The sequence below is a fragment of the Megascapheus bottae genome, chromosome 25 (genome assembly GCF_031878675.1).
Source record: "Megascapheus bottae isolate mThoBot1 chromosome 25, mThoBot2.hap1, whole genome shotgun sequence".
Classification (NCBI taxonomy): Eukaryota; Metazoa; Chordata; class Mammalia; order Rodentia; family Geomyidae; genus Megascapheus; species Megascapheus bottae.
In genome coordinates, this window is record NC_143533.1 from 99,225 (window position 1) to 118,581 (window position 19,357).

Here is a 19,357-nt window from a genome sequence, read left to right on the forward strand (position 1 = left end):
GATTACAATTTAGATCTTCAGCAGTTCTAGGTTTTTTGAGGGTTTCCCCCCCTTTTATAAAAGAGGTACATACAAATTCCTGGACCCAAGTAATAACACATGTGGGCATATCTGGCAAGATGAAGGGGAGAGAACTGCTGAGGCAGCTAGCTGAAGCTTAGCAAAATGTCACTACAGAGGAAGCAAGATTAAGAACAATACATTCAAATTTGGCAGATGGATGGGGGAAAGAGCAATTCAGCAAAGCAACACTTCATATCAGCTTTTGAATACATTGTTAAACAGCACAGACTCTCACAAAGTCATTGTCAAAAACAAGCAAATTTCCAAGCGATTGAGTTTGCTGTAGTCACCCTTCAGTGTTGTAGATTTTCAAAATGGTATTCACATCCTTGCCTGTCTCCAAAAACTGCTAGTGATGAGTATACTGGCTTACCTGAGGAGCCAGCTTTGGGCCTTCCTAAGTCATTGCTCACCCACCCACTAAGCAAAAATAAACGAAAAACAAACAAAAAAACATTTCTAGATTGTGAGGCACAGGGACTTTGTTTCCCACAAGTATGACTACAGACCCTCTCCATGCCTCATACTTTGAACCCCCTGCAGGAGAAAAAACAAAATCCTACTTTTTCTATGGTCAGACCCAGAGCTATAACATAGGCTTGAATTCCTTAGTAGGCATTAGGGACTCAGATCTGAAAGTCACTTCTTGTCTTCTCAAGAGGATGGCTCTTTAAAAATTAAACCCAAAGTAATTTCTATACGGTCAGCTAGCTAGAGAGTAACAAATCCAAATCCATTTCAGTGAACCGAACGAGGGAACTAAGAGGCTGTGGAAGGAATCTAGTTCTTGAGCCCTCCATGTCTTCAGCCACCTCTTTCTTGTACTCTGATCTGGGATAGGAGCAGCTTGCTCTTTCCCTCATGTTAGCTTCTACCCAAGCCAGAATTGATAGTTTCAAATTAGTTGAAAAGGTGGTTTCTAAGACCTCACTGAGTGCCTCAACTACAGTTGCACCCACATAAGCTGCTGAGGCCACTGGAGATTTAAGATTTGAGTATTGTTTTTGCTAGAACAAAAAGAAACACCTAAGACTTCAATCAGTTCTTCAACTAATACTTCCAATCGGTATTGTGGCTCATTCTCAAGTTTTTTTGTCTGCCCATCTAGAAAGGACAGCTGTCAGGTACTCAATTTAAAAAAAAAAGCAAAAAAAAAAAAAAACCAAAACCAAGTATGTGTCCTATGATGTCACTTTAAGAAAAACTAACAGCCGCTTCTTAAATAGCCAATTTTACAATGACAGGAGCCCAGACCTATAAGGCTACTAATAAATTCAAAACACAAAATTCCTGCCCAAATTGAGAAATATACCTGGGGTGGGGATGGGGAGAAAACCCCCAAGTTTTAAAAGACAAACTCATTACCTCACGAGTATCAACATTTTTGATAAGTTTTTATTTAAAAGATTCCCTTTTTAATCTGTTCCAAAGTGTTGAAAGCTGAACTGTACAAGCTCCTGCCACCCACCCTTCCAGTACAGGTTTTTCAAGATATATATATATAGATAGATAGATATAGATAGATATAGATAATTTTTTAATGGAAAAATAGCAAGAGGGCCCCCATTACGAAAACCAGATAGGACAAATCAGCTCCTCAGGGCCCGGTGGCAGTTTGGCCAAAAACTGGCCTTGTGAAGCGAGCACAAAGGGAACTGGGCCCTCGCTATCAAATTCATGTTCTCTTTAGTAAAAATGGTCCAAATTCAGATACTATAGCCTCAGTTATGCACACCAGCACTCTAGCTAATGAAGGCAGCTCCCTCTTTTATGGCCAGTTTTAGCAGGCAAAGAAACAGGAATATAGATACATATATGTGTATATATATATTTTTATATATGTAAAATATATACATACTTTATATATGTATATATATATACACACATTTGGGGACAGGCAAGGGGAGGGGAGTCATGTAAACCTAAATAGTCATCACATTGCCCCCAATGAGCTTGACATGAACAAAAAGATAATAAATAACTCCTGGGGGGTTAAGTGACAACGTGGGTGCAGCAAGAAGGGAAAAGGGCACACTTTGAACTATTAAATACACTTTGATAATTTGTTTGGCAGAGATCAAGCCAGTCCTAGGCTTCTGCATTTGCCAGACAAGTAAGCTGATACATTTAAAAAATAATAATAAAAGTAAAGTAAAAACAAAAGTTCAAGCAGAGCTCCATACCAGTTTTCTTTCAAGTCAGCTGGCCGGCCGGCACAGTTCTCCGACTACCAGGAACAGAAACTTTGGCTCCAAGGCAAATGGAAAAAAGAAAAAGTATTTCCACTCATAACATGAAAATACAGAAATTCATCAAAGAAAGAAAACTATCAAAGAAGTCTACTTTCAGCCAAACTGAGGTAGCACTGCTTTCTCTGCATTCAATGTAAGTGGTTCTCAGTATAACGTGTTCTAAAAATGAAACAAAACTGCTCACTTGACTGACACGTGCAGCACGTTGATGATAAACTCAACATGAAACGCAACAGGTCACAAAGGAGGGATGAACTAGAAGTGAGGGTAACAAAGGTTTGGGATAAATTAGCTTAAAAGGGCGTTGTCACCAGACTGCAAATACTCTTGCCGGCCTTGGCTCTCCAAGAGTTCTAAATTGTCTGGAAATTAATGCAATATGGTTAAACAGTTAACACTGCTATTCAAAGTTGTGTAAATCTTTAAAAAATAATTATTACAACCTAAACTCAACCATGTAAACAGCACTACACACAGTACATACCTGCCCTGGAAAAAAAATATATGTATGTGAAACTGAGATCTGGCACTGTATCATTTTGTAATGTTAATTCAACCTAAACAGACCCATTTCCTCCACCACCCCTACCCGATTCTATGCCCTCCCCCCACAAAAACAAACCAAAATCTAAATTTGTGCAAGAAATGGCAGGCTTATTCTATCTGAAGGCTTTCCAAAAAAAAAAAAAAAAAAAAAGATACACAACATGTAGCCAGGTTCAAATATTTTTGGGGCATTCCTTTCCCCCCCAAAAAAGAAATAACCAAAATAACCGAAAATGAAGAAAGTGCCTAAAACATGATACAGCATTTTAGAGCCCTTTCAGATACAAGGCAGAGAAAGGTGTAAAAGTAGAAAATATCCGGATCTTCAGTAATTTCCAGAAAGGTCCAATTCTTTGCTTGGCTTCAGGGCAGCTTGCAGATCCTCACAGCTGCTCCTGGGACAGAGCCACTAAGTCTGCTCCTGGGGACAAAAGCCCTCCGGCCCTGAGCTAAGTGCGACTCTCCCTTCGCCTTCTCTTTTCCTTCGCTCCATTTCCCACTCCACAAAGGTATCAAAGAGACTTGGCCAGGCCTCATCTTCACTGTAGTTGCTGAGGTCGGGGCCAATCACCTGAGTGAAGTTAAGGAACATGTTCCAAGTGTCCCGGGAGATGCCCTTGACCCCTGAGGGGTTCTCTGTTAGGAAGTTTAGCCATTGGTCCAATACTGGAGGATTGTTCTGGGTAAAGACTAGTTTCCACAGGGCAATGGCTATTTCCCGATGCAGTGACCGCTGCCCTTCTTCAGAGTCCAGGCCAAACTGAAATGTAAACCGGTAGAGATCCTTGAATTTGTCTTCTTGTTTGGCTTCTGTTAAGAGGCTAGGGAACCGAGCGCTGATTCCATCAATGCTGTCTGCACTTATTGCTTTGCAGCCATCAAAGAACTCCTTCCTATAACGGAAAGGGAAATGCACAATTAATCAGTGTGATATTTACTGAGTGGCAATAGAGTGCAGTGGTGTGAGGCCTGGGCCTGAAGTGGAAATCCATCTCCTCCACTAACTAGTTCTGTTTCCTCCAGTCACACGCCATGTGTCTATCGTCTTACTTTATAAGGTTTTGTTGATGACTCAATTAGTTAACAGATACTAACTGCATCTAACTGTGCCTGGCAGGTAGTAAGCAATGAACAAAACATAAACTCGAGTTTCCTGTTGCCTGAATGTTTCCCATTCTGCAAACAGTGGTTAAGTTGCAGGCTTTCCTCCCAGACTGCGAGACTTCCTCCTGCCTTTTTGATTATCTGTGGATTGTTTGGGGTTTATTTTTGGTGACTACCAAGAGGGTCTTTTGGAGCCAAATATTCTGGATGAACCTGAGTAGTTCTGTTACCAGAGAGCAAAGCTGTGCTATTAAAAACTAGAAGTTTTTGAGATAGGCTGTGTCATTAGATAATCCAGGTTTGCCTCAGCCTCTCGATCCTCAGCCTCCTGGTCTCAGCTTCCCATGTGCTGGAATTACAGGCCTGTACCAGCAGCCTGTGTATTTCTTCTTTTCTTTTCTTTTTTTTTTTTTTTTGCCAGTCCTAGGGCTTGAACTCAGGGCCTGAGCACTGTCCTTGGGCTTGCGTCTCAGGCTAATGGTCTGCCACTTGAGCCTCGACACCACTTCCAGCTTTTTCTATGTATGTGGTACCAAGGAATCAAACCCGGGTCTTCGTGCATGCTAGGCAAGCACTCTACCACTAGGCCAAACTCCCAACCCCAGCCTATGTATGTATTTCTATCATTTGTATAGCACTCCCAGCTTACACATCAGTGGTCATCTCAGGGACTGCTGAAGAGGTGAGGTATTTGGTCAGGGTTAAGTTACCAAGGAGGCCACAGATATAAACTAGAATCTGTATAGCTGGGTCTCAAAGCTGGTTCATATTCACTCTGCAAACCACACCTATCAGGGCCTCCCCCCACAGACAAATTCTGTAGGAACACATGCCCATCTGTAACTACTGCTTGATTACAGGGGCCAGCTGTCCTCGATGCACAAAGGCCTGGCTCAAAGCAATATGCTCACAGCTAGAAGGGATGACTGGCATCTCTAGTGACAAAAGGATATCCCAGAGCATTCACTGCATTGGTATAGAAGTACCAGGTCCTTAATAGGCAGATAATAAACATCAAGTCAGCATGTGATAGTGTATTCACAGGTGAAGGACACAGCCAGGTGCTTGGATGCTCGTGCCTCAAATCCTAGCTATTAAGGAGGCTGTGAAATTGCGGTTCAAAGCCAGTCCAGGCAAGAAAGTCTTTAATTAATCATCAAAATGCCAGAAGTAGAGCTGTGACTCAAGTGGTAGAGTGCTAGCCTTGAGCACAAAAGCTCAAGGACAGTGTCCAGGTCCTGAGTTCAAGCCCTAGGACTGGCACAAAAAGAAAAGAAAAAACAACAGGAGTGTTATCAAAATACAAATGCCTCAACCTTCCTATTCAGTAGATTAGCCAAAGCAACAAGCATGCAGTTGTTGAACCCTTAGAGTCTGAGGGTATTCTCTGGACCAGAACAAAAAACTTTCAACATTTAAGTTTCAGAGAAAATGATTCAAAAAAAAGTGGGGGGGGGGGATGAGGGTGGGGGAATCAATACCACAAATATCCTAAACCCTATGAAACCAACCCAGATATCTGTCCAATGGTGCTTCCTTTCTTCCTTTGCTCATCTACGGACAAGAATTTGTGACTTACCTAGTAAATTTGCACATGGTAGCAGCTTGGAACTTCCAAGCCAAGAGCAGCACTCGAAATTCTGTGGGGTCAACACATAGGTCATTGCAAAAACGCTCCATGCCTTCTTCCAAAATTGCATCCTCCCGCTCGTCCTTGTAGCGCCTGAACAGTTCTTCCAGTCTCTGCAAGGAAGACTCCTCAGCATTGGCCTTGGACTCCCTCCCAGCATCTCCCGAGGACATGGGCAGCTGACAGGCCTCAGTGGCAGCCTCTGCCTTCTTGGTTCCGTTGACGAGGATATCCCCACCTGGCTTGCCACAAGGTGGCACCTGTTCCTCACGGTGGCCTGCACCTCGCCTGCTGTGTGACTTGCTGCTGGGCTCCCGTTCTCCATTCTTGCTGCCCAGGGTTGATGAGGGATTCTTGCATTTGGTGACACACTGGCCCATGATGGTGGTGGCAGGGCCTCTAGAGTGGCCCCCTCCAGATTAAATGCCCTTGCTGCCACTGGTCCATGTATCTCAACATGCCATCAGCCAGAGGAGCCAGCCAACCTGGAAAGAAACAGAAAACGGTCATCTCTGGATAGGTGTGCAAGAGGTACAGGCCCACCCCATCTCCATACCAAGGACTGCTATTCTAGTGACAAGACAAGGAAGACATCATCTACCTTGTAATTTAGCTTTGTAACTTCCCCTGGGAAATTCAGTAGCGTGGGACACATGGAAAACCAACATGTGAAATTCCTAACCTTTTTTTTTTTTTTTTTTTTGCCATTCCTAGGGCTTGAACTCAGGGCCTGGGCACTGTCCTTAAGCACTTTTTCTCAAGGCTAGAGCCATACCGCTTGAGCCATAGCACTACTTCTTGCTTTTTCTGTGTATGTGGTACTGAGGAATTGAACCCAGGGCCTTCATACATGCTAGTCAAGTACTTTGCCACCAGGCCACATTTCCAGCCCCTCAATTCTTAGAATTCTTAAAGTGGCCCAGGTTCCAAGAGCCTGACTCATGTGCAGAACACAGTTCTGATGAAAATGTGCCAGATGAACTGTTTTGCCAACTTAACTATTACATGGAAAGCGATTTGGACTTGGGTTAAGCCAGAATATGCCAATGCAAATATAAAGTTTAATGTCTAAGCTCCTTATGTCCATACTTTTTTTTTCTTTTTTTCAGTTGTGAGGCTTGAACTCTGGGCCTGGGCACTGTCCCTGAGCTCTTCAGCTCAAGGCTAGTGCTCTACCACTTGAACCATGCCCACTTCCGGTTTTCTGGTGGTTAATTGGAACCAAGAGGCTCACAGACTTATGTGCTTGTGCTGGCTTTGGCCCACAATCCTCAGATCTCAGCCTCCCGGAATAGCTAGGATTACAAGCATGAGCTACGGGGCCTGGCTAGATTTTCTTTTTAAAATGAATACAGACAGATCTAGGACATCTTCAGTCTCATAATGGCCTAAGGATGAGGTGAGGGGTCTGAAGTGTCAAGATTCACAAGCAGCACCCTAGACAATGGGCAGAGTGCAGTTTGTCTAATCTCTCCAGGTTTCTTCTTGAGCCTTTCCCCCAGAGCAGGTATCAGCCCCTTGTCTGCCCTATTCCTCCCACTTAAACAACCCATTCACCCAGCCTGTACTTCTAAGTGGTTTCTTGATCAAGGAGTTTCTTCTCAATTCCTCTTCAAGTTTCTAGCCAAAGGCATGCTAAATACTATTGTTCTACATGACAGAACTATAGGCTCAGCCTTCCAGAGCAAGACATCTATCTCTACTGCAAAAGATTGGATAACTGATATTTGCAAAATACTGGATAACTGACATTTGAAAAAGACTGCACTATTCGGGTGCTCATGCCTATAATCCCAGCTACTCAAGGAGGCTGAGATCTGAGAGTCATAGCTCAAAGCCAGCCCAGGCACTGAAGTCCCTGAGACTCTTCCATGAGACTTTTATCTCCAATTAACCACTTGAAAACTGGAAGTGGTGCTGTGGCTCAAGGGGTAGGGTGGGTAGCCTTGAGCTGAAGGGCTCAGGGACAGTTTCCTAGGCCCCAGTGTTCAAGTCCCATGACCAACATGGGGGGGGGGAGGACTGCACTGATCTGATTGATCTGATACATAATACATTCATCATGGTGGTTTATTCAGTATTTGTTGTAACTCAAAGATACTTTAAGACAGGTATCGGATTACAAGCTCATGTCTGTAAACCTAGCTACTTAGGAGGATAAGATCTGAGGATCTTCGTTCAAATCCAGTCCAGACAGGAGAGTCCATGAGACTCTATCACCAAGTTGCCACCAAAAAAGCCAGAAGCAGAGTTGTGGCTCAAGTGGTAAAGGACTAGCCTGGTGCAAAAAAGAGCTCAAGGACAATGTCTAAGTCCAGGACTGAAATTTCATCTTCCCACCCCCCCCCCCAAAAAAAAACATAAGTATGTTAGGGCTGGAATCATAGATCAGTGACAGGGTACCTGTCTGGCAGGCATAAAACCCTGAGTTCAAGCCCCAGTACAGGGAAACAAAGTACATTAATTGCTAGAAACTTGTTGGTACAATTAATACACACTTAAAAATGCTGGAGGAGTATCTATAGGAGAGGGAGGGGAAACAGAGGATACATGAAGAGAATGTGAAAGATTATTTGCATATATGAAAATAGAACAACGAAGCCTTTCAGAAGGTGCAGAAGGTAGGACAATATGATGGGCGGGCATGTTTGCTCAAGATATATTGTATGTATGTAGAGGAAAGTCACAGTCTTCCCCCCAAAAAGTTTTCATTACTAGAAGGATGGGTGTGGTAGCCCATTCCTGTATTCTCAGCAACTCACAGAATTAGAAGAAAATTCTAGCAAGCTACTTAAATAAAGGATTAATGTCTATAATATACAAAGAATATCCATAACTACAACCAGAATAATACAATTCATAAATGGGCAAATTAACTAAATACATCTCAGAAGAACAAATACAAATGGCTAATAAAGTTTAATATCCTTAGCTAGAAAGGCAATGCAATTCAAAATCACCCCGGATTCAACCTCTTCCCAGTCAGAATAGCAACAACTCTCAAAACAATAACAAAGCTGGCAAGGGTAAGGGCTCTAGGCCTAGCCCTCATACACCATTGGTAGGAATGTAAACTAGTGCAACCACTATGGAAATCAATATGGAGGTTATTCAAAGTACTAAACAGACTTTCCTTATCACTACTGCCCCGCATATATCAGAAAGTAAACCCACATACCAGAAAAAACACTTGTATAATTATGTTTATTGCAATGCTGTTCACAATAGCCAAACAAGGAATCAGCTGTGGTGTCCACCAACAAATGAATGGATAAAGAAACTATATAACATACTGTGGAATGTGTATACTATGGAATATTATATAGCCACAAAGAAAAATGAAGTCATGTTATTTGCAGGAAAATATATGAAACTAAATGATAGACCAATATTGAGTGAGACAATCCAAGCTCAAAACGCAAAATATTTGGGGCAGGGAGATTGGCCTAGTGTTACAGTGCTTGCTTGCCAAGCAGGTATGAAGACTTTGGTTCCATTCCTTGGTACCACATAAATGGCTTGAGAAAGCCCAAGGACAGTGCTCAGGCCCTGAGTTCAAGCCCTAGAACTGCCAAAAAAAAAAAAAAAAAAAAAAAACAACCCCCCCAAAACAAAACTTTAACTCATGTGGAAGTTAGACCTAAAAGACATACATAGTGGGGAGAGGAGTTTGGAGTTTGGCCTAGTGGTAAGAGTGCTTGCCTTGCAGGCAGGAACACCTGGGTTTGATTCCTTGGTGCCACATACATAGAAAAAGCTGGAAGTGATGCTGTGGCTCAAGTGGTAGAGCTCTAGCCTTAAGAAAGCCCAAGGATAGTGCTTAGGCGCTGAATTCAAGCCCTGGGAGTGGCAAAAAAAAAAACAAAACAAAAAAAACCAAAAAACAAACACATATCCATTTACATTACTTTATATAAGCACAGAACATGAATCATGAATCTAAGGCACTACATAAGAGAGAAAAGGTAAATGAAAAAGGATAAGAGAGGGTAAAGGAGTTTGAGATATATTTTAAAGGAAAATGAGTATGGTTGAAATAGATTATTTGCATTATGAAAGTCAAACAATGAAACCTGTCGAAACTGTATTGGGATGGGAAGAGGGAGCAGCAATAGAGGAGGTAAGACTGATTGGAATATATTGTTGGCCCATACATTGGCCTATGTGGAAGTATAACAATGAAATCCCCCTCAGTAAACTAATATATCCTAATTTAAAAAAATAAAGTTTTTTTTTTTTTTAAATCAACTGCCAGAAGGATGGGTATAGCAGCCTACACTTTCGATCCCAGTCTAAGTCTAGCTTGGGAAATTTTAAGATAGGGGCCCTTTCAAATGAATAATCTACAACCAAAAAGGATTAGAGATGTGGCTCAAGTGGTAGGATCCTTGTCTGCAGGGCAAAGACACACACATTGCTAGAACTTTGAGCCAAAGGAAATCTACCGTGTATTTTCAAGAACAAGTTCTTTCCTTCAACTAGTTTTCTAGCAGTCCATTTATACTGTAGCACTAGCAACAGAATAATGGCGGCCACTGGAACCGTTAATAGAAATGTGGAGTGGGAGCCACAAAATTTTTTTAAAAAATTTTTTGTATTTTAATGTTTAGAGGGGTTAGTTATATTCGCCAGATAGAAGGTAAATTACTTCTCACACATTGATACCCCTTCTCATGTTTTTGTCCCCATTTCCCTACCCTCATCTTTTTCCCCCCTCCTATTTCAAATATATATCTATACCAGGTAACAAAGTCAGATACTGTAACAATATGCGATTAACCAAGGGTCTACAAGAGAGGAAAAAAAAAAAAAACATAGTACATTTAGAACAACAGTCACTCATAATTAAGTTCTTGTTTCCATGTCCTGGCGGTCCATTAATTTAGCCTCATCCTATATGGCCTTATGTATCCAGGGTTCAAGCTACTGTAATCCTCTGCTAGGAGAGTCCTAAGTTTGTGCTAATTATTGCAAATGAGGGAAACCATTGAGTCTATGTTCCTTTGGGTCTGGCTTACTTGACATGATTTTTTCCAAGTCTTTCCATTTCCTTACAAATGGGAGCCACAAAAGTTTAAGAGGGTTAGCAGATTCCAAACAAATTGAAATATGGATCCTAGGTCTAACTGGCTCCATCTTGGCATAGCAGTGGATGAATCTGGTGATGAAAATAGGTCATTCATTGAATTGATGATGTGCAGTTTAGCTCCAGGGAATTTTTGCCCAAAGCCCCTGATTGTTTTATCAAGCTAGTTTTTTAATTCCCCACCCAAATCATGTGGGTTTTGCCTTTATAAGCTTTGTGCTAGCTGCACTTTGGAACAGGAATGTGCCTGCAGTTGTGAGCTTTCTAATAAGGACTCTTCTCAAAATGTATCTAATAAGAGTCTAATAAAGACTTCTCTCAAAATGTGGCTGTTCTGTATCTCTGGATCAAATTTCTGTACAACAATATCAAAGTCAGTCTCATATGGGCCTCTACAGTTCATAGGCAAATTCAGAGCTCTTAAGTGTCTGACAGTTGGGGAAATAAAAGGTGAAACTTAACCTAAAAAACTGTTTCCTCTTCTTGGTTCCTGGATAAACTGAGACTTGTGTCTCAGAGGAATTCTCAATTGAGTAAACTCTTGGGTGTATAAAATAAAGCAAGAACTATCTCTGTGATTACAGGAAGGTCATCATATCAGGGTGTGTCTCTCCACCCTCAAGGAGAACTGCATGACCCACAAAGACATGTCCACACATGCCCTTAAGAGAACTGCAGTTCTTGGGTGAGGAGGGGAAGAAAAAACTGGGGTGGGGTAAGGAAATGTCATTATCCAAAAAGAAATGTATTTTTTTGGAGGGGGGGAGAACAGTCCTGGGGCTTGAACTCAGGGCCTTGTCCCCTAGTATTTTTTTGCTCAAGGCTAGCACTCTACAACTTGAGCCACAGGGCCACTTGTGGCTTTTTCTGTGTTTGTGACACTGGAGGAATTGAACTCAAAGCTTCATGCATGCTAGGCAAGCATTCTACCACTAAGCCACATTTCCAGCCAACAAATGTACTCTTTACCTGACTTATGTAACTGTAACCCCTTGGTACATCACCTTTATAATAACTTTTCTTTCTTTCTTTCTTTCTTTCTTTCTTTTTTTTTTTTTTTTTTTTTTTTTTTGCCAGTCCTGGGCTTGAGCTCAGGGCCTGAGCACTGTCCTTGGACTTTCTCAAGGCTAAAGCTCTACTACTTGAGCCTCAGCACCACTTCCGGCTTTTTTCTACATATGTGGTACCAAGGAATCGAACCCGGGTCTTCGTGCATGCTAGGCAAGCATTCTACCACTAGGCCAAACTCCCGGCAATAACTTTTTAATAACTTACAAAAACATTTGTTTGTCAGTCATTGGGCTTGAACTCCGGGCCTGGGCACTGTCCCTGAGCTCTTCAGCTCAAGGCTACCACCCTACCCCTTAAGCCACAGTGCCACTTCTGGTGTTCTAGTGGTTAAATGGAGTGTCAGTCAGTTAATTGGAGGGCCAGGGCTGGCTGTGAACCGCAATCCCCAGATCTAAGCCTCCTGAGTAGCTAGGATTATAGGTGTGAGCCCCTGTGCCCATCTTAAAGTAACTCTATAATACACACACACACACACACACACACACACACACACACACACACACACACACATTTTTTTTTGACTGTTTCAACTTGAGGTCTCAAGCTTTCAACTCGAGGTCTCAAGCTTTCAACTCAAGGCCTAAGAGCTGTCCTTGAGCCTCTTTGTACTCAAGGCTAGTGCTCTACTAGTTGAGCCACAGCACCAGAAAAAACTTCCAGTATTTTCTGAGTGGTTTATTGGAGATAAGACTCTCACAGACTTTTCTGCTCTGTAATCCTCAGATCTTAGCCTCCTAAGCAGCTAGAATTTTAGGCATGATCCACTGGTGCCCAGCTATCTATAATAACAATTTTAAAAACTTAAAAAAAAAAAACAAGTCTGCTTCATTAACGAAATAAAAATCCTTAAAAAGACTTGTGGTAGCATGAAAAGGAGACCCAGGTGGGATTTGTTGTTGTTGTTAGTTTTTTATAGTGTTAGTCTTTAAAAGAGTAAGTAGTAAGCCATAAGCACAACGTATTCAAGTTTTAAAAGCAATGGGTTAATTCTTGGAAGACCATCATACAAGAGAAGCAACTGTTCCGGCAGAATTATCTCAAAATAAGCAGGACTGTACCATGTGGAGGGCCTGCTTTCCAGATTTGTGTTTCTAAAGACTGGAGTGCTGAAAGAAACAAAAGGCCCAAACTTACACAAACCCCACATGCTCACTGATTGGCAACTCTTTCATTGCCAGGCTGACTGACTCACCAGAGTTTGCTGCTCGGCTCCTGCTGCTGAGGGAGGCCCAGAACTGGGTGGATAAGAGGATTTCCCAGCTTCCATCTGACCCACCTACCCAGGCCACTCGCCCCACCCCCACCCCGTCCCCGCCCCATCCCCACAGGACAAATGCCTCAATACAGCAGCTCCCTTCCAGGTAAGGACAGCCCAGATGGGGCTCAGGAAGGCGTCTAAATTCCATTTACTCCATTAACCAGCCATGTAAGAGCATCTTTTGATGACCTGACACAGCAGAACCAGCAGAATCTCAGAGGCTTTTACTATGCCCAGCAGATGAGCAAAGGGGGGGAAATCTACATCTATGGATGCCATTCTATTTCCTTTCTCTGAAATGTCCCCAAATTCTACTTGAGCAGGAAGGCATGTTGAAAATGTGTTCAGGTCTGATGGTTGGGTCTGGCTCTCTGATTTCTGCTAAATGGTCTCCCTTCCTCTGCTACCTCTTTCTCTGGGAAAATACTTCCCAAGGAAAAGCTCACAGAGCTTTCCCTGGGGCCCAGCCCTGTGTCCCAAGCTGGCAGCACTTCAAGTCCTTTAAAGTGGAAGGTCTTGCTGGCTCACTGGCTGTTGGCTAATAGCTAATAATAGCAGTCATCAATTACCAAGCACTTGATATAGTGCCAGGTACTATGCTAAGCACTTTAGGTACTTACTGACACACACCGGGGTACTGTCACTTGATATGACACTAGTAAGCAGCAACCAACAAATGATGGGTCTGGTGAGAGTTTCCAAGCCCAGCCAGGATTTCTATCCCTGCCCTGAGACATTCAAAACACAATTTCCCACCATAGCACTGACCCTGATACTCAAAAGCATCACATCTCAAGGATATGACTTCACAGGACAGCATTTCCTCTCTACTGATCTCCAGATCCAGCTGAATGTCTGTGTCTGCGGCGCCTCATCGATACTTTAAATTGCTGGACCCACCCTGTTGAAGCAGACTTTCAGTCCACTCTAGACTCCTCCCCGTTTCCTTGCCACTCAGCTCATCTCTGTAGATTTGCAAAAGGCAAGATTTCTGATTTTCTATGCAGTTAAATTCACTTGGTGGGAATGCCTTCCCAGTTGGTCCCCCTCCCTCTCATAAACACCTCTGAGAAGCAGCATTCCAACAACCCAGCATTCTTGCCCCAATCTTCCAAAATAACAGCAGCAGAATTAACAAGTAGCTCATGATGTTAGTATAGTAGCTACGTATCAAGATAACTCTATGAAATAATTATCCTCAATAACAGAAAACGGAGGTCAAGAAGCCTATTTGAGAAGGGAGAGATCAGCACAATAAAGATGAGCTGGAACAAACTTGGATTTGAATCATGGTGATGACACCAACTCTACCTGTCAACAGCTCATTAGCCTGCTATACCTCCAGACTACTGGGTAGAAGGAATGAGATAATTCATGTAAAATGCTCGACTCAATAACTGGCTCATAAAAAGCACTTAGTAAGTGTTAGCTCCTGTAATAGTTATTATTATTGCTATCAAAAAGCTGTTGACAGAACTAAGTTTCCCTCATCCTAGCAACAGCACACTCTCTTCATTAGCCAGCCAAGAGACCTGCTGTGGCAATTCAGGTATGGCCTCCCAATGAGTGGCTCTGCTCTCCTGTTTCGGCTAAGTGGCGCAAATGAGTTGAATAGAGCCAAGGACAAAGAAGAGTAAAGAAAAAAGAAAGAAAAGGAGAGAAGGAACACACATGTGCTCACACATACACATACTTACTCCAGGGAAACCTACTTCTAAGCAATCAAAACTGGCTTTAGCAGACATTAACTGCTCGATTCTGCATAGCTTTACTCTGAACCAAGGTAAGTTTCCAGCTTGCCTCTCTAAATCTCAGTCCCAGCTGCTTCCATCTCCCCTCCCCTCCTTTCTCAGCAACACAGCCCAGGCTGTTGCTCCTGGGGTAAGGCTCTGAGCTGCTGCTTGGAGCAGGCAGGCACTTCTCAGCTTCCAGGGCAGTCCTTAGAGGCTGCATTCAAGGAGAAATCGGGAAGCAACTCCTATTTACTTATTTTTGTTTAGTAATGGGGCTTGAACTCTGGACCCAGTCACAGTCCCTGAACTTTTTGCTTAAAGGTAGTAATCTATTTTGAGCCACAGCTCCACTTATAGTTTTCTAGTGATTAGTTGGAGATAAGAGGCTCACAGACTTTCCTGTCTGGGCTGGCTCTAACCCATAATCCTCAGATCTCAACCTCCAGAGTAGCCAGGAATGCAGGTGTGAGCGACCAACACCCAGCTTGGCTCCTCTTTTAAGGAAGTTCCCTGGAATGAGAATAGGCAAGTCTCTGCTAGACACTTAGGTTTTCAGGTGCTGAAACAGAACTGCCTTTACAAAACAGAACCACCAGGGAAGGCTAACACACAGTAAGACTTGGAACAAATGAAAAAAAGTAGAGTAGGCCTGAGAAACCTGGGGTTATTCAATGGGTACACATCATACCTTTCAAGCTTCACAACTAGCCTGAGAAGGCGACTTATAGCTTTTACAGAATAGGAAACAGATTTCTTAACTACCAAGCAATGGACTGGGACATAAACCCTACCCACGGGATTTCCCATGGAAGGTTCAGTGAAGGTTGATGTAGTACTTAGATCATTATTAGATGAAATGTGAGAAAATGTGAGGAAGAGGGGAAGAGAGGGACAATATAGTTGATCTATATTATTAAAACCTAACTAACTAATATATATATATATATATACATACATATATATATATATATATATATATATATATATATTGCCAGTCCTGGGCTTGAGCTCAGGGCATGAGCCCTGTCCTTGGACTTTCTCAAGGCTAGAGCTCTACCACTTGAGCCTCAGCATCACTTCTGGATTTTTTCTATGTATGTGGTACCGAGGAATCGAACCCGGGTATTCGTGCATGCTAGGCAAGCACTCTACCACTAGGCCAAACTCCCGGCCCCAAAACGTAACTATATTTTAAATTTTAGTTGTGTTTATTGAGTGGGCTGACATGAACTGTCACATTTATTTTTTTGTTTTGTTTTTCCAGTCCTGGGACTTGAATTCAAGATTTTGGCAGTCTCTGGGCCTTTCTGTGCTCAACCACTTGAACCACTCTACCACTTGAACCAAAGCACTTCAAGCCAAGCTTTCTGGGTACTTTATTGGAGATAAGAGGATAAGAGTTCTCACAGACTTTCCTGTCCAGACTAGCTTCGAACCACAATCCTTAAGTATCGGTCTCCTGAATAGCTACTATTGCAGGCATCCGCATTTAATTCACTGTAGATAATGAAGATAATCTCCACTCTACATCCTACAGAGGAAGAAAGTAAGCAGAGCTGAAGTTGGCTTACGCTCACACAACCACTCTGAATGAGAGAGGACTCAAGTCTAGGAGTCCATGGCATCTCTACTAGAACAGTAGATGTACTAGGATATGTTCTTCCCTAAGGGGAGGAGGATGCCTCAATAAGTCAACACTTACACTTACCTAACACCTAAGCGTATTTCTGGGATAGTACGTCAATACCTACAATAAACTCCCAGGATGCCTTGGGTTCTCTTTTGGGCTCTTACTAAACAATGTGTGCCATTGAGCAAGTAACTCAGTATCTGTGAGCGAGGAGATCTGGATGAGGAGTCTTTCAAGGTCGAAAAGTTCTGGGACTTCTGAATATTCAAAGAGGCAGCAGTTGCACATTTGCAACTCTTCAGAGGACAGGCAATATATCTCCTCAGCCACTGGCTTTGTAAACTACTTGCCTGCACCAATCAGAGCCAATCCCAAAAGGAAAATGGATACCACTGGTTTTGCTGCCTTCTTTTACCTTAATCATACGAGTTTGATCTCTGTAGAGTCAGCAATAGGCTCTCTTTACAAATGGCAAACAGACCAGTACCAACCAGGTCTTTGAGGCATCTGGCTGGGGGCAGGAAGTCTGCTTAGCGAAATGTGAGGGTGGCTGCTGGTGGAGGGCTTGCCATCCAAGAAACAGACTTGTAAAATGAGCTTAAAAAAAAAAAAAAAAGAGTGAGAGACAGATGCTGCCATCCAGTGTCAGCAAGGCACTAAAGATTTGCTCTGAAGACTTCCTTAACAGTAGGGACCAAAACAATCCAGGAAGCCACAGGTGTCTTTACATATTAGCAATTAAGGGGAAAAAACCCATCCTTTCAACTTGCATCTAAACCACTCACAGAGCTGTCAGGGTCTGTGCTTTTATTTCTTACTGGGTATCTGCATTTATTTTATATGCCAGACCACCTACAGAAGATGATCACATTAACTACTCAGCTTTGCTACAGCTGTCAGAGGCTGAAGCAGCCATCCGGGCAGAATCCAACCTAAGGAATCTCAAGGCAAGAGACAACAAGGGCTTCTCATGTCCACTGGCAGCTGTAGGTTCTGAGTTACCCGAGAAAAAGATGGAATATTGATGGTATCCAATTGTAAGCTACCACTAGAAATCTGGAAACATCCAAAAAGTAATTTAGCAAAAGGATACTTTGCTAAGTGTAGAAGTGACTGCAAGTCACTTTGGAACTTAAAAGATCTCCTTTGGAAATTAGATCTTACCTACAGCTACTTGGGAAGGAAAGGAGTTCCCTCAACCAAAGCAAACCTGCCTGCTTTTATTGTTCAAGCTTTAAAACACTTTTGGTCCTAAAATGTCTTAATGCTGCAAGCTAAGGCAGTAGTTCTAGTAAGGACTGGTAGAATCTTCTATACCAACCAATCTCAGAGGTACAGAAAAGGTATGAAGGAAAAGAGGAATGACGGAAGTTGAGGAGGGAAGAAAAAAAATTTCAATTAATAAACCAAACAGTTACATTTCTGTAAAATAATCTTTAGTCTCATGACTAAAAGCCAGCCACTTGGCATGAAGTATAACCTTTTTAAAAAGTTGTAATTCTTTTACATGCCTCAAATATAATCACACACTTCAGAATGGTATTTTGATCACTTACACAAAGGTCGCCCTGAAGCCTAATAGAGCCAAACAATTCCTATTGCTAGATGATGCCTAAAACTGTTGAAGAATGTTTTACTCAGGTGCTTTGGTGATGTTAGTGTTAATGAACTTACTACACTGCCAAATGTATCCAAGTACAGTACATATAATTATGAACAGTACATACTTGATAAGAAACAGATATTATTGGTCTATGTATTTCCCATACTATGGTTTCTCAACCATTATTTCATGTATTTCTGCATATACATACATATATTTTAAATTACCAGGTGTGATAGTACACCCCCACAATCCCAAGATCTTGAATTTGAGGCCAGTGTGATTCATAGAGATGCTTTCCTTGTCTCAGAATAGGGGGAACAAGTTGATTATAAATTGTGTGCTGTGACATACTGGCAGCAGCCTAATATGTCTAAGAATTACCATGCCCTTTGATAGCCATCGTGAAGTGACAAATAGTACTTGACTTCACCTATGTAAATGTAGGTATAGGTGTTAAGTAAATACACTCATGGTGTTCACACAATGACAAAATCATCTAGCAACAGGCAATCACCAGTGGGTCACACCTGTAATCCTAGCTCTTCAAGAGGCTGAGATCTGAGGACTGCAGTTCAAATTCAGCCTGTCAATAAAGTCCATGAGACTATCTCCAGTTAACTGCCAAAGAGCCAAGGTGAAGCTATGGCTCAGATACCTTTCTACCCCCGAGTTCATACCTAGGACCAGCACACACACACACCTAATGCTTCTCCAAATACACACTGTGTAAAGTGTCTCATGATTGTAAACTGCTGAGAATACACATGTATTTGAGGCCTGAGGATTGAAGTCAAAATGAACTAGCCAGACCAAATATTTGCGAGGATAAACCAAGTCAATAAACATACCACTACAAACTTTCCAAACATCAAATAATGAAGCATTTTGTTCTCTGGGCCTTGAAACTGAGTTATAGGTTTACATGAGCTATATCCCACAGGATTAAAAAGGGGGGGGGGCATCATTTCACTACCCCACAGCTGAAATTTTTTTGCCTTCATTATTGTTCTGAATAGATCTGAGTACCCAAAGAGGGCATCTTATTTCTATGTTGGCGATTCTTCTCCTCTCTGCCATCCCAGTGACTTTCCTGATTTTGAATTTGTGCTCTATGGTTAATAAAAAAAAAAAAAAAGCGTAAGCTGGGCGTGGTGGCTCACACCTATAATCCTAGCTACTTAGGAGGCTGAGATGTGAGGATGGAGATTCAAAGCCAGCCTCAGCACTAAAAAGTCAGTGAGACTCTTATCTCCAATTAACCACCAGAAAACCAGAAGTAGCACTATGGCTCAAGGGGTAGGGCTAAAAAGTTCAGGGATAGCACCCAGACCCCGAATTCAAGCTCCACAACTGACAGAAAAGAAAGGAAAAAAAAGCA

General features: G+C 42.3%; 1 protein-coding gene across 7 annotated transcripts in view; it reads right to left on the reverse strand.

Moving 5' to 3' along the window:
- Window positions 1-1,440: 1,440 nt before the first annotated feature.
- Dcun1d3 (defective in cullin neddylation 1 domain containing 3) overlaps window positions 1,441-19,357 on the reverse strand; it is a 47,578-nt gene continuing 29,661 nt past the window's right edge. For all 7 annotated transcript variants that reach the window (XM_090357816.1, XM_090357811.1, XM_090357812.1 and 4 more), the window contains 2 exons: window positions 5,545-6,080; window positions 1,441-3,754 (listed from right to left, as the gene is read on the reverse strand). In XM_090357816.1, coding sequence (XP_090213942.1) covers window positions 3,271-3,754; window positions 5,545-5,975 — 915 coding nt within the window. In that variant the 5' untranslated portion in view covers window positions 5,976-6,080 and the 3' untranslated portion in view covers window positions 1,441-3,270. The remainder of the gene's footprint in view (window positions 3,755-5,544; window positions 6,081-19,357) is intronic.